At 45.9% G+C, this 13,041-nt stretch overlaps 1 protein-coding gene across 1 annotated transcript in view; it reads right to left on the minus strand.

The window, feature by feature from the left end:
• PTDSS1 (phosphatidylserine synthase 1) overlaps positions 1–13,041 on the minus strand; it is a 67,510-nt gene that overhangs the window by 21,364 nt on the left and 33,105 nt on the right. The window contains exons 5-8 of the mRNA XM_019973905.2: positions 10,936–11,094; positions 7,226–7,377; positions 5,068–5,209; positions 2,468–2,580 (exon numbers count right to left, since the gene is read on the minus strand). Coding sequence (XP_019829464.1) covers positions 2,468–2,580; positions 5,068–5,209; positions 7,226–7,377; positions 10,936–11,094 — 566 coding nt within the window. The remainder of the gene's footprint in view (positions 1–2,467; positions 2,581–5,067; positions 5,210–7,225; positions 7,378–10,935; positions 11,095–13,041) is intronic.

Below are 13,041 nucleotides of genomic sequence, written 5' to 3' on the forward strand. Positions count from 1 at the left end.
GGACTGGGATGGAGGGAGGTGGTTTAAAGAGCCAGATTATTGGCAGAGGCAGTCTTGATTCAGAGGCAGACTCCCACACTCCTGAGCCAAAGTCACCCCAGGTGGGTGCTTCAGTCTCTCTCCTTGGAGGCAGTTCCAGAAGCTCACCTACACTGTCTCTGTCTCCTCTGGCTCTCTCCAGGACAAAGGCTGCTGACTGTAACCAGGCAGGAAAGCTATACATTTTGGCTCTCAGAAATATTTCAAGGTGACTGGCTACACGCCCAGTACTCATAGCCACACGTGGGAGAGGCGGCCTATAGGACAACACAGGGTGGGAGTCTTAAAGCTGCCCCTGAAACTCGACCCATCCCTGGGGAGGTGACATCTGAACCAGTGGGTTAAGGGCTGGGGTTAAAGACTCCCCTTTGAGGGTTTGAGGAAAGCTATGAAAAAGGCACATAAAACATGCACACAAAATTCTGCATTAAACTTCAGAGGGTTCACGAATGCCTAAAGCTCATCCATGAACTATCGGCTCTGTACCCCAAAGTGAAGAATTCTAGCTGTAAAGAATTCAGGTTTTCCTCTAACTTCACATTTTCATTACCTAATTTCCTTTTACCAGTTCAGCTACTTTACTAATTGCATCCATGCCCTTATACTGCACATTATATTAGACTAAAAGAATATTCACTCAAATGTCTTCTCAAAGCAGAGTCATATGAAAGTCTAACCAAAAAAGAGGAAAAGAGAGACCTGGTAAGTATATATGATTTATACTGAAGCCTGAGTTTTCGCTTCTTTCTGGGCCTGCCATTGACTCATCGGAACCTAAAATCCATTAGCATTTCCATCTTTCCAAGAGGCTTGTCAACCATCTCCTTAGCCTCAAGTGATGTAGGAACAAAGGAAGTGGCTAATTTTTAAACAAAAAAAGAATCGTTTGAAAACCCATAGAGTTTGGCAAAAATTTTAAGGAGGTCTCAAAAAAGTCCAAACACTGGATTTTTAGTTTCTGGTTGAGTCTCTAGTTTTTGCTGTGAAATATTTAACAATAAGGAAATTTCATGATAAATCACATGTGATTTGCTCTTCTGTTTTCTAAGAGATTTCTTTTCCCACTTATTTGTTGATTGCTCCTAATTTTATGAAGGAACTGCTGCTAATCTTTCCTGAAATAACAGTAAGCCTCAAATTACATCAAATTTTAAATATGATAAGGAGGTGCCAACCCACAAAAAGGAAAATTGCATTCATGAGATAACTATTTCAGCAGATCACCAGTCCATAAAGTGCCAAAGGGCTCGGTGTACCAACTGTTACCTTCCTGTATATATTAATATATATTTGCAATAATGAATGAGAACAATAAGAAGTGCTAGCTGGGGGTGAGGGCTATGTCTGACCAAGGAAAACACCCACTCTCCTTGGCAAACAGGACCCTCTATTTGCGTAGATTGCTCACACATTAAAAATAATTAAATTATCCCACAGTTTCCAAAGAAGTTTACTTTGAATCAGCAGTGTAGAGACTTTGGGTGTTTCCACTGAAACAATGAAGAACAACTGTTCTACTCTTCAATGCCGAGACTCCACACTAGTTATAAAACCCTAATCGCTCTTTCCAAACAGGAACAACAGAACAAATGAAAGCGTTTCACTCTGAAGTTCACTGGTCAGTGTGGGGGACTCCAGTCTCTGAACAGCACCTCATCTCTAGGGTCCTACCTGAATCATGACTCCAGGGCAAGGACAGCTTCCCTGGAGGATGAACACCCAAGCTTGTCCCTGCTGTCCTGGAGGACCACAGGAAGGACATTTGAAAAAGGAAATTAACTGGCTCTAAAGGAACTAATAAAGTTTCATTCTAAAAATAACAACATTTATGACTTCAATCCACCGTAAAAATGTTTGTATTTTTTGATAATCTCATGAAGAAAACCTCAGTATGTCTCTCCCTCATTTTGTTTTAAATAGGATGCTACAGGGGAAAAAAGGGCTTCCCAGGTGGCTCAGCGGTAAAGAATCTGCCTGCCAATGCAGGAGATACAGGTTGGATCCCTGGGTCAGGAAGATCCCCTGGAGAAGGAAATGGCAACCCACTCCCGTACTCTTGCCCAGAGAATCCCCATGGACGGAGGAGCCTGGCAGGCGATAGTCCATGGAGTCATAAAGACACAGCTTAGTGACTGAGCACAGGGGAAAGAACAGCAGTGAAGATCATAAAGCATAAAGGGGTTTGAATGTAATGGGGTGGTGTCGGTCTTCATGTTACTGAGGTTGGAAAAGCAAAATGTTTTCTTCATGTTCTGGATATATAAGTCTTTCTGTTCCCTTGGAAGTATAATTGTCTAGAATGACATTCTCACGGAAAATCTGCTAGTTTATATGACCTCCTTTATGCTACACAGGAGAAATGATGGGCAAAATGACCTGCAAAGCAGGTTAACATGTTCAAATGACCGTCAGGCTAACACAGAATTACCTTACTGTGGGAGCTGTGATGCCACCAATAAAGAGAATTCGACACCAGCTTAATGGATGACTGGCTTGGAACACAAAGATATGTTTCAGGAAGAAGGTATTCAACTCGGTCAGCTGCAAAAGAAGGAGGCGTGAGTCAACCTGGTGCTTTGAGCTAAGTCATGAGCCTCTAGTCCTTCAATGGACACTCTATAGCTAAAACTAATTGGTATGTTCAAAGCATTTCCAGAAAATATATTGGGTCTCTTAAGAGTATGGTGTTTAAGCCCAGGTACAGCCAGGACAACATGGGCACCAACCGAGCAGGGGTCCAGAGGAGGTGCTGGGTGCTGAGAGGGGCACAGGGGGCATCGGCCATTCAGCCTGTTTCCAGGTTCACGTGATTGTGACCTGGCTCACAGGCATGAGCTGCTGGGACAGTCGGGAGGGAGATGCTTCAAGAGCAAAATCAGGAAAACAAATCTCTGCTGAGCAACACCTTCACAGCTGGACAGAAATCAGGCCAGGTCGAAAAGACATCTGACAGTAGGGAAGCAGGCTCTTTAATAGCCAAAAGAAGCTTGAGATGCTGTGCGTGACTGAGAGATGACTACGGGCTCATTCAGCTCGTGCCGGGGACCAAGCAGATCTCAGACGAAAGGCTGAAAGCTCCTAAAAGTGTGTGTGGGGGCTGGTCCAGGCTTCACCCGGCAGTGAGACTGCTCCCTCAGGGGCGGCAGCCAGTGCCACCATCACGCGACCCGTCCTGGCGGCACAAAACGTGTCTGTCAGGAAATGCGTGCTCCGTGCCCAGAGGCCCCTCCTGTCCCCTCCAGATTAAGTGAGCAGCACAGATTAGGAAAGGTCACCGCTTTAGGAGCACATGAGGACTTCCATGGTGGTACAGTGGATAGGAATCTGCCTGCCAATGCTGGAGACACGGGTTCGATCCCTAGTCCAGGAAGATCCGGCATGCCACGGGGCAACGGAGCCTGAGCACCACAACCACTCAGCCCGCGTGCTGCAATGACTGAAGTCTGTGCACCTAGAGCCTGTGCTCCCCAACTAGAAAGGCCCCGCAACAAAAAGCCCAAGCACCAAAGTGGAGAGCAGACCCCTCACCGCAACTAGAGAGCCTGTGCAGCAACAGAGACCCAGGACGGCCAAAAATAAACACAATTAAAAAAAAAAAGAAAAACGAGCATCACATGGACCAGCAGGTTCATTTCAGTGACCTAAAATGTGCGTCTTTCCCCACAGGGCGGGTTTTAATTTATTTTTAATTGGAGGATCATAGTGCTGATTTTAAGGATATAAAATAAGAACGGTTCACTCATCATCACCACGTATAGGAAACTGATCCCTGCATAGCGCTCACCATCCAGGGGACAGTGGGCCGTGGAATTCTGCCATCCTAGGAAAATCCAAATCCTTCCAAGGTCCTCACAATCAAAGGGAACCTCTCCCTGCCCTGGCACTGCCCCAGAAAGGAAAACTTGACCATCATCTACTTATGTAACCCCCCTCCTTTTTAAAAAGTTTTTTTGATGGGAACCATTTCTAAAGTCTTTATTAAATTCGTTACAATATTGCTACTGTTTTTTTGTGTTTTAGTTTTTTGGCCTTGAGGTATAAGGGATCTTCACTCCCTGGCTGGGGATTGAACCTGCAGCCCCCTTGGTTGGAAGGTGAAGTCCCGACCAGTGGACTGCCAGGGAAGTCCCTATGTGCCCATTTTATCCACTGACTTCCCCAAACCATGGTGACTATATACCTGTTCATCCACATAGACTTCCACAGCCATAGACCTCATTTACTGAGATCCATATTATCATTCTCCTTCTGTGGACAAAGACTGTCTTTCAAGTGACACACGCCAATTTTCTCCTTGTGTTGGGAGTATGTTGTTCATGTGTTCAAAATATAACGTCTGAAGATTCTGGAAGACAACTCAGGTGAAAACTAGTTTTCCTTAGCTACTCTCCCAAAGCTGTGGAACAATTAACCTGTGAACAGGAGGGTCCATAAAAAAGCCTGCCTCCAGGAAAGAGTTGTTTGGTAATCTCTTTCCGAGACCCTAGGCTGTCTGCTTGGAAGGAGGGCCTCTCCCCACTGCTGATACCACTCCAGAGGACCCAGGTCCCCAGGGGGCTCCAGTCCCCTCAGGGAGCTTCTTTATTTAGCGCTTCACCAATTACCTAAAGTGGTAACAGCTGAGGTACCATCTTAACACTCAAACACTGAGTCTGGACTATAAAAAAAAAAAAAAAAGCCTTACATTTGTTACTTTGGTCCTGAAAAGACCATTCTATGGATAGAAAGCAATCCAATGCCTAATTCACTGGGTGATAGATGCTGAGCACAAGGTTTTTACAGGGAATTTTAATCTGTTTCCAATTTGCAATTCAATGATCCATATTTTAAAACATCTTCACAATGAAGCAAGACCTTAAGTGTAACAGCATTACTGTTAAATTGTTCTGCATGTCAGCTGTAGAACAGTACATCTTTTGACGCATGGAGCTGATAAGCAGTGTCAACTAGCATGAACCCTAAATCAATGGAGGGTTTTTATGTTGGTTTTGTTTTTTTCCTACTTCTGAGCATCTGAAAAAAAATTACCTGCCAGATGATCATGAAAAGGTATATTCCAGCCACTCTCTGAAATGAAGACTTGGGGTCAAACCACCGCACGTAGGTCCAGCTGGCAGGAGTAAACTGGAGCACGGCTCTTTTGATCTTCCCGGTGGTGGTGTGGATGTCCCTGAAAAGAGAGAAACAGTTCGCTGAAAATTCAGAGAGGTAAGAAAGGACAAAAAAGAAAAAAAACTGCACTGACTATTTTACAACCAGTACCCAGAACAAAAGATCCCTTCCTGTTTGAGCATCTCTCCAACAGCGGCCTCTGTTCACAGGTGAGGCGCTGAGAGCGTCACACCTGGCGGGGAGCCTTGGCAGGGACAGGTACGACGCAAAGGCCAGGCCACTGCAGGGCCATCACAGGGCACGGTCTGTGAGCTGGTGACGTGAGACGCCGAGGGACACTGAAGACAGCGACTTGGAGCTAGGCCAGGAAGGGTGAGGACGCGGCAGCGACACAACTCCCACCCGTGGCTCACCACCCCCCACCCCAACCTGGGGGCGCAAGGTATGGGAGGTGACCCATGTGGTTCCTGGCCCTATAGCTGCTTCGGTTAAGTTTCAGGTGATGAATTGCGACTTTTTTTGACCTTTCTTGGGTTTCATCCTAGAAATCACTCAATTAAAAATTTTATATTCCTGTGATAGAAACAAACAGTCCCACAGGTCATAAACGAGACCACTGAGGCTCGAAGACACAGACTGGCTGATGCCGGCACACCTCCTAAGCCTCAGAGCTGGGGACAGATTCTGGTCCCCGCGTGGGAGACCAGGGGAGCTGAAATCCAAGGTCGCAGTATTTAATTAATGGTAAAGGTTTTTCAATTCAACAAGAACATTATGTGGAGGACCTTCAGGTCTTAGACACTGTTTCAGATGCTGAAGGCACAAGGACAAACAGGCCAGCCTTTCATTCTTGGTGTGGGGAGGGGGACAGGAGGGGTAGTAAGAGAACCCAGGTTTGTTTCTTCACCCACTCACCCGCCCATCAACAAGCCTGCAGTGAGAAAACCTCCTGCAAGAAGGCTTGCGGCACAAGGCCAACAAAGAAAGAGAGTCTATTCCAAAAATCAACAAGAACGAGGAAGGGCCTGTACTAAAAAATGGTGGAACTTCATGGAAAGAGGTAGAGAAAGACTGGGATAAAGATACGATGTGATGGGGATCTGGACATTTAATGGAGTGAAAAGGTTAATCCAACCTGATCTATATTCCTTCATGTTTAATGTAACTTGAAACCAGGGGGACTTTTTTGTTCATTTGTTGTGTTTATGTCTTGGGAACTTGACAGAATGATTCTCAAGCTGAATTTGAGCATAAATGTACGAAATTAGGGAAGCATAATGGAGTGTTTAAGGAGCCAGGCAGCCTGATGCAAATTCAGACTCAGCTTGCTAGCTGAATGTCCTCAGGCAAATTACCAAACCGAAACCACAGTACCGTCATCCCTAAAATGAAGAGAACGGTGGTGTGTCTACCCCTAGGGTTGATGTAAGGCTCAAATGAGATACTGTGTATGAAGGTTGCTGAGAGCAAAACCCAGCGCTGCTACAGATTTTGTTACATTATATACTGCTCAAAATATATTGAAAAGTCCTTTCAAGTCAGTGGCCAACGAAAGGATTACTCACGAAAGGGATGGAATAAACTGGTTAATCAGATGCAGCACACTGTGGAATCTCCCCCTCATACCACATGCCAAGAGTAATTTGACACGGAATAAACAGGTTACTTATAATCGCCAAGCCCATGGGCGTTGTCCTCAGGCCCATGAGAGACCATCACAGGGGAATGACATGATGGCTCTGACGGTCCTGAGACCACCTCTCGGGCAGTGCTGGCGGAAGGCTTAGAGGGGTTAACCTGGGGACAAGGCAGTCATCAATCCAGCCGTGGGAGTGGGAATGCAGGCTGGGGAATAAGGATTAAAAAAGAGGGGATGGATTTGAGAAACTCGTAAATGATTCAGCATTTTCCGGATCACTGCCCGAAACTGGGTTTAGAACCATTTTTGAGCTCCAGTGACCAATGTATAATTTACTCCTCGTCATCAGAGAACGCACTCATGCTGTGGGATACTGAGCAGTTAAATTCACATCATGAGAAACGGTGACGCGGGGCCCGGAGGAGGACGACTCACTTGAAACTTGCCCAGTGGTAAGTCCGCATCTCTAAAAACCGGCAGACGACCATGCCCAGCCAGATGCCGCCCCCGTTGCACAGCAGGATGTCCAGGATGACTTGGTCCCACCAGCACTCGGCAAAATTGGGTAGAAGATGCATGAAGAAAAGCTGGGAAACACGAGAGAGGACGGTTGTGAAAAATAAAACAAACCTGGGGTGCCATCCTGAAAGATAATGTTCCTTTTAACAGTATGCTCTTTCGTTCAAACTTGTTGACATTTTAGGTTTCACTGACGTATTGAAAAAAAAAATAAAACCAAGTTCTGTAACCAGGTTCTTATTTTTTATTTCATGACAGTTTGCAAATACTGCTAATCCAAACAGCGCCTTTTTAAAATTTATTAATACAAGGTTTTAAAGAAATGATGACCCATCTTGAAAAATACTACCAATAAATCACCTTGGCTCATGACAATGTGACATGGACCCCAGAGAAGGAAGGGAGCAAAGTTTTCTCAACTGCCTACAGGGCACTGGCAGAATCCTCGAAACCAGCAGCTTGAGAAATTAAGCTGTGTATTTTAGAAACGGTCTACAGATATTTGAATAAAATAGTAAGCTGTAAATTAGCTTAACAGGAAATCTCACACTAACCGACTTGCAGTGATGATCTTTTATTAAGTGCCTACGGTGTAGCAATACAAGGTGGTGAGACAAAATGGACTGAGGTCCTTGATCTCAAGCCGGACTTATTCAGAACCAGACACTTATTCAGAACCCCAGAATCAGGTAAGCTGTGGCAAGTGCTACAACGGTGACATAAATGGGAACCGCAGAGACACGGAAGAGATTCATTCTGAGAGATGGCAATTGTGGCAGATTTCTGGAAGGGAGACAGGCTGGAGCAGGGTGGTTAAGGACAGGAGTGACTGGTTTCAAGAGATGGAGATGAAAGTGAAGATATTCCAGAAAAGAGGCACAGTGAGATCAAGGGTGGAACAGAAGTCTTTTACAGAAATATTTCTGTCCAAAACAAAGGACCTGTTCGCTGTGTCCAGAGCAGCACAGTGCACTGCATGAAGGCTCACTTTTAAGAGAGTCTGAAATTATAAAGACAATGCCTGACAGCTATCTGGAAAGAGGCAACCCATAACTGTAAACCTCTGAAGTAATCAAATAAATGCTACAAATTAGAACTATTCACGAAAGCATTTCATAGACTGTGCACACAGGTGTGCTAAGTCACTTCAGTCTTATCCCACTCTGGGCGACCCTAAGGACTGCAGCCCACCAGGCTCTTCTGTACGTGGGACTCTAGGCAAGAACACTGGAGTGGGTTGTCCTGTTCTCCTCCAGGGGATCTTCCCGACCCAGGGATCGAACCCACATCTCTTACATATCCTGCATTGGCAGGTGGGACCTTTACCACTAGAGCCATGTAGAAAGCCCTTTCACAGACTGCAAAACCACACAAATACAAGGATTCTGTCTTCCTGATGTGCCTGCTGCTGAGAAGATACAGAACAGCTACTGTGTGTGAGGGTGAGGGGCCAGGGGCTGACCCCTGGCAGGCGGCGCACCGCCTGGGACTGACTCCGAGGTCCGAGCCATGACATGGAGCATTAACTCACATGAGGCAGAGAGAAAATTCTGCAGAAGCCGATGACACAGACCTGTTGAAACAGGACTCTGCCAGGGAGTGGATGTGGAGCACTGACATCCACCTGCAGAGCCTTTCTAGAGAGTACCGGGTTCGGGGGTGAGACAGCCCAGAAAGAGAGGAGTCGGGGGAGCTGGAGTCACCTTCACTCACTCACTATAGATCTGGGGGCGTCTGCCCGTGTGAGACAGAGCCCTGGGGTCTGGGTCTGGGCAGACATGGGCCCTGCCCTCTGGAGGCAAGAGGTTTAGCAGAAAAGAGACACCTGTCACGTATCTAACGTGGACCAAGTGTTTCAGGGGAGAAGGGCCGGATGCTCTACTTGCAGGGGCACCAATGTGAGCCCAGCCAGTGGGAAGACGCAGGGCAGGGAGGGAAGAACTCAGAGGATGGCTTCCTGGGAGGTAAGGACACAGCAACTGTGCAGGGCAGGTAGCAGAGGGCAGGTGAGAGGTCTTGGGGAGGCTGAGCCAGCTAACACCCTAACACCGGCCTTCGTAGGCTGTTGAGTCCCGCCCCCATCCTGATTTTGCTTTAAGAGCAATGGACAAACAGGGAAGAGTTTGTAGTAGAAGCATGTGATGGGGTTGAGGTCTGTAAGGATCACTTTGAAATAGACAGTGTTGCAGGAGCAGACAGGAAATTCAGCTAAGAAGAGAGTAGATTAGATACAAGTGGGAGCAGAGGGATGACCTGGAGAGGTGTCTAGAAAAGAGGCGTCAGGACTTGGGGATGAAAGGATGCCGGGGAACAAAGAAAGGGAAGGGCAAGAGGCCAGGGAGGTGAGGAAGGCCGAGCGCCTCGCACAGGTCACACGGGGATGAGGTCCTGAGGACGCCTGCAAGTCGGAGAGTGAGTGTGAGGTACAGGGGCGGGGACACGGGCGTGCTCACAGGAAAGCACCCCTGGATCCACTCTTGGCTCGGAGCTCCAGTTTCCACTGTTACACTGGGATACACGCCACCCTTCCAGGTCACAGGGAAGATTCTCGATGACTACAAACAGTGGCAGGCACTGTTACGCACTGAATCGTGGCCCCCTTAAAGCCCATACGGTGGAGGTCCTGACCTCCAGGGCCTCATAAGGGTGAGCTTATTTGTAAATGCAGTCACTGCAGCTGTAATTAGAAAGGTGGGGTCATCCTGGAGGAGGGCGGGCCCCTAACCCAGTATGACTAGTGTCCTCATAGAAGGAACGCCGCATGAAGGCACACGGGGAGAAGGCCATGTGGGGACAAAGGTGCAGATTGAGGTGATCTACAAGCCAAGGAACACCAGAGGCAGCCAGCAAACCACAAGCAGCGAGGAGAAGCCCGGGAAGCGGTGAACCAGGCAGATACCCTGAACTGAGGCTTCCAGCCTCCGGGGCCGTGAAAGGCATGTTAATAGAAGTGACTGTCTAACCAGTACACTTGCTAAGTTACGATCAGGGCAAAGATGGGCCTGTGCACCATCACTGAAGAATAATCATAATCAAGAAATAACTGTGCACACAGCCAAATTCTGTTCCCTGGGAATGATTAAGAATAATACAATAACTGAGCAATAAATGAACCAGTTCTCCGAATGTCACTTCACTAATAGTTTTTCAAGAATATATCTCTTAAATTCAGTAAATGAGACAAACTTTTGATTACTGAGATAGCTGAGCTCTAATGGGAATTCAGTTTCGGCTACAAAGCGGCCTGGATACACTCATACAGTCCCGAACACCACAATTCTATTTATCTCAAACTGGAAACTAGTTAGTGGGTGGAGCGCCTGTTAACTTCTCAGCGGAAGTCCTCATTACCACTGAATTGTGTTGTTTGGGATTTTAACTCCATTCTTTATCTTGATTCCAGTTGTTTCTCTTTAAGACTTGTGAGATAGAGCAGGCCTGAAGCTGACAAGGAGCTTCTCTGTGTGTTTGACAAAGGCTTAAAATATCCCTTGGGATTTAAATAGTTTCATGCCACAGGAGCTGGAGAACGGATTACGTGACTGCTGACTGACGGACTGTCTTCCTCCTACGTACAAACTGCCCACGCTATAGCATCTAGACAGCGGCCCACGCCCCCTTCTTACCTCGGTCAGCTCCCAGGTGATACTGATTGTCCAGCAGAGACCATAACTTCGGATCAGCAGGGCCTTCATGGCCCAGCCCCAAAAATGTCCAAAGGCAAATATATCAAAGTGGCTGATAATCCTCTCCCAGGTGATGACATGACAGTTCACAGCATACTCCTGTTTAAGATAAAACGGAAATAATTAGTAATGCTCTAGAAATCTACTTGCTTCAGGGTCTGGACAATAAAATGAAAACAACTGATGTGATCTTGACAACTAATGTGTGTCCTGCCCAATAAAAAGTTTTAGTAATTGAAGTTGTTTGAGGAAAAATGGACAAGTATTAGAGTTTATACACTAGAATTGCTTTGTTCCGAACTGCAAAAGCTTAAATAAAGTGGGAAACAAAATCATTTTACAAAAGCTTAACCCATCCTAAAGAAATGGCATCAAAGAGCCCATGTCACTTGCCCACAGGGCAACTGTGTTAAAATCAGTAACAAAAACACAGAATCCTAATAAATAAAGAATAAATAGAAACCCAACTGGTTTGGAAATTTAAAAACACACCTCTAAATATCATGGAGTTAAAAAGAACTCATAATAGAAATTTAAAATATACTCAGTATTAAATGATAATGAAAATATTACACATCAAAATGATGAGATACAAGTAAGCAGAAGTTAGAGGAAAATACACACTCTTAAATGTTTTTATTAGAAAAGAAGAAGAGCTGAAATATCCAACTTCAGAAATTAGAAGAAAGCAGAATTACTCCTCTACCCAACAATGTATAATATTGCATAATCTAAATATTTAAACACTATAAAGCTTTCAAGAATTTAGGTTCCATCTCTAATACCTTTTTCTTTTTAATATGTTTTTAAAAACTTTCAAATCAATTTCCTTTTATTTCTGTATTTATTATGAAAGCAGTTATCATATGACAACAATTCTCAGAGAGTTCTACATTTCCCATTTGCTTTTCCCAAATTAATCAGATAGGAAGGAGTAAGATTTCAGTCAGCTGGCAGAGTTCCTGTAAAGTATAACATTTTCAAATTCTAGAAACAATACTCTCTGAAGGAGCAAAAACAGCACTGGGGTTCCCCTCTCTCTCTTCTGAAATCCACTGCCTCAGATTTCTGAAGCTTTCTCAGAACAAATGCACTCTAACTTGCAAAGCTGAAAGGACATTTTTAAAAACTGTATTTTTTTTCTGATATGGGATGATGATGGTAAGTGGAAAATCTAGAAAAAAAGAGGGAAAAAAATCAATAGGGGTAAGTCAAGATAAGGCTTAAAAAAAGCCACAGCACTGCCATGAGATGACAATTCTCCTTCCAGGCTCTGGAGCACGTGCCTGTCACAGGAATCACAGAAGGACAGAGACACCCTGGGCCTAACACAGTTACTCGTTAGGTTAAGGAGGGTTCAAGGCCCGGTCAACTCCCGTTTCCACAGACGCCCTATCCTCCTCTTTACGCTGCAGCGCGCTGCGGAGGGTTAGATAAGAGAGGGCTGAGTCCCATCTTCAGAAGGCTGCTCTGAGGGCAATCATGGGTTGCAGACCACTTCAGAGGCCTTTCTACTCTCCAGGAGAATATTTCTGTGCTTCAACAAAAGGGAAGGTACTCTGAAGGCACCACAAAGAGCTAAGTGTGTCTGCTGGCGTATAACTATTATATTATCAAATAGTAGTTAGGAACAAATTTGCCAGCGGTCACATCTGGAAGATCCTGAGGTCGAGGTCCCGGTCGTGAGAGGGACACAAGACGCCACTGTTTAAGGCAGCTAGGGAGCACCCACAGGCACAGCCCTGGAAGCGGGAGGAAGAAGCGTGCAGTGAGGACTCCGAGGGCCGTACAGGGAGGAGGGAGCAGGGGGGAGCACGGAGCCCGCCCTCCCAGCCGACCCACCGCTGGCCTGGACGGCTCCACCTCTCCGCTGTTTGCCCAACGCTAGACCAAACACCAAGTCCTGTTCACTTTACATCCCAATGTGTTTCTTCTTCCAACTCAGTGCCACCGTTCTTTCTTGCTTAGACACCTGCGATAGCTTTCTAAAACTATAAAATGTATAGCTGATACCCTGACCACCCACCTCCAGCTTAAGACTGCAAA

The sequence above is a fragment of the Bos indicus genome, chromosome 14 (genome assembly GCF_029378745.1).
Source record: "Bos indicus isolate NIAB-ARS_2022 breed Sahiwal x Tharparkar chromosome 14, NIAB-ARS_B.indTharparkar_mat_pri_1.0, whole genome shotgun sequence".
Classification (NCBI taxonomy): Eukaryota; Metazoa; Chordata; class Mammalia; order Artiodactyla; family Bovidae; genus Bos; species Bos indicus.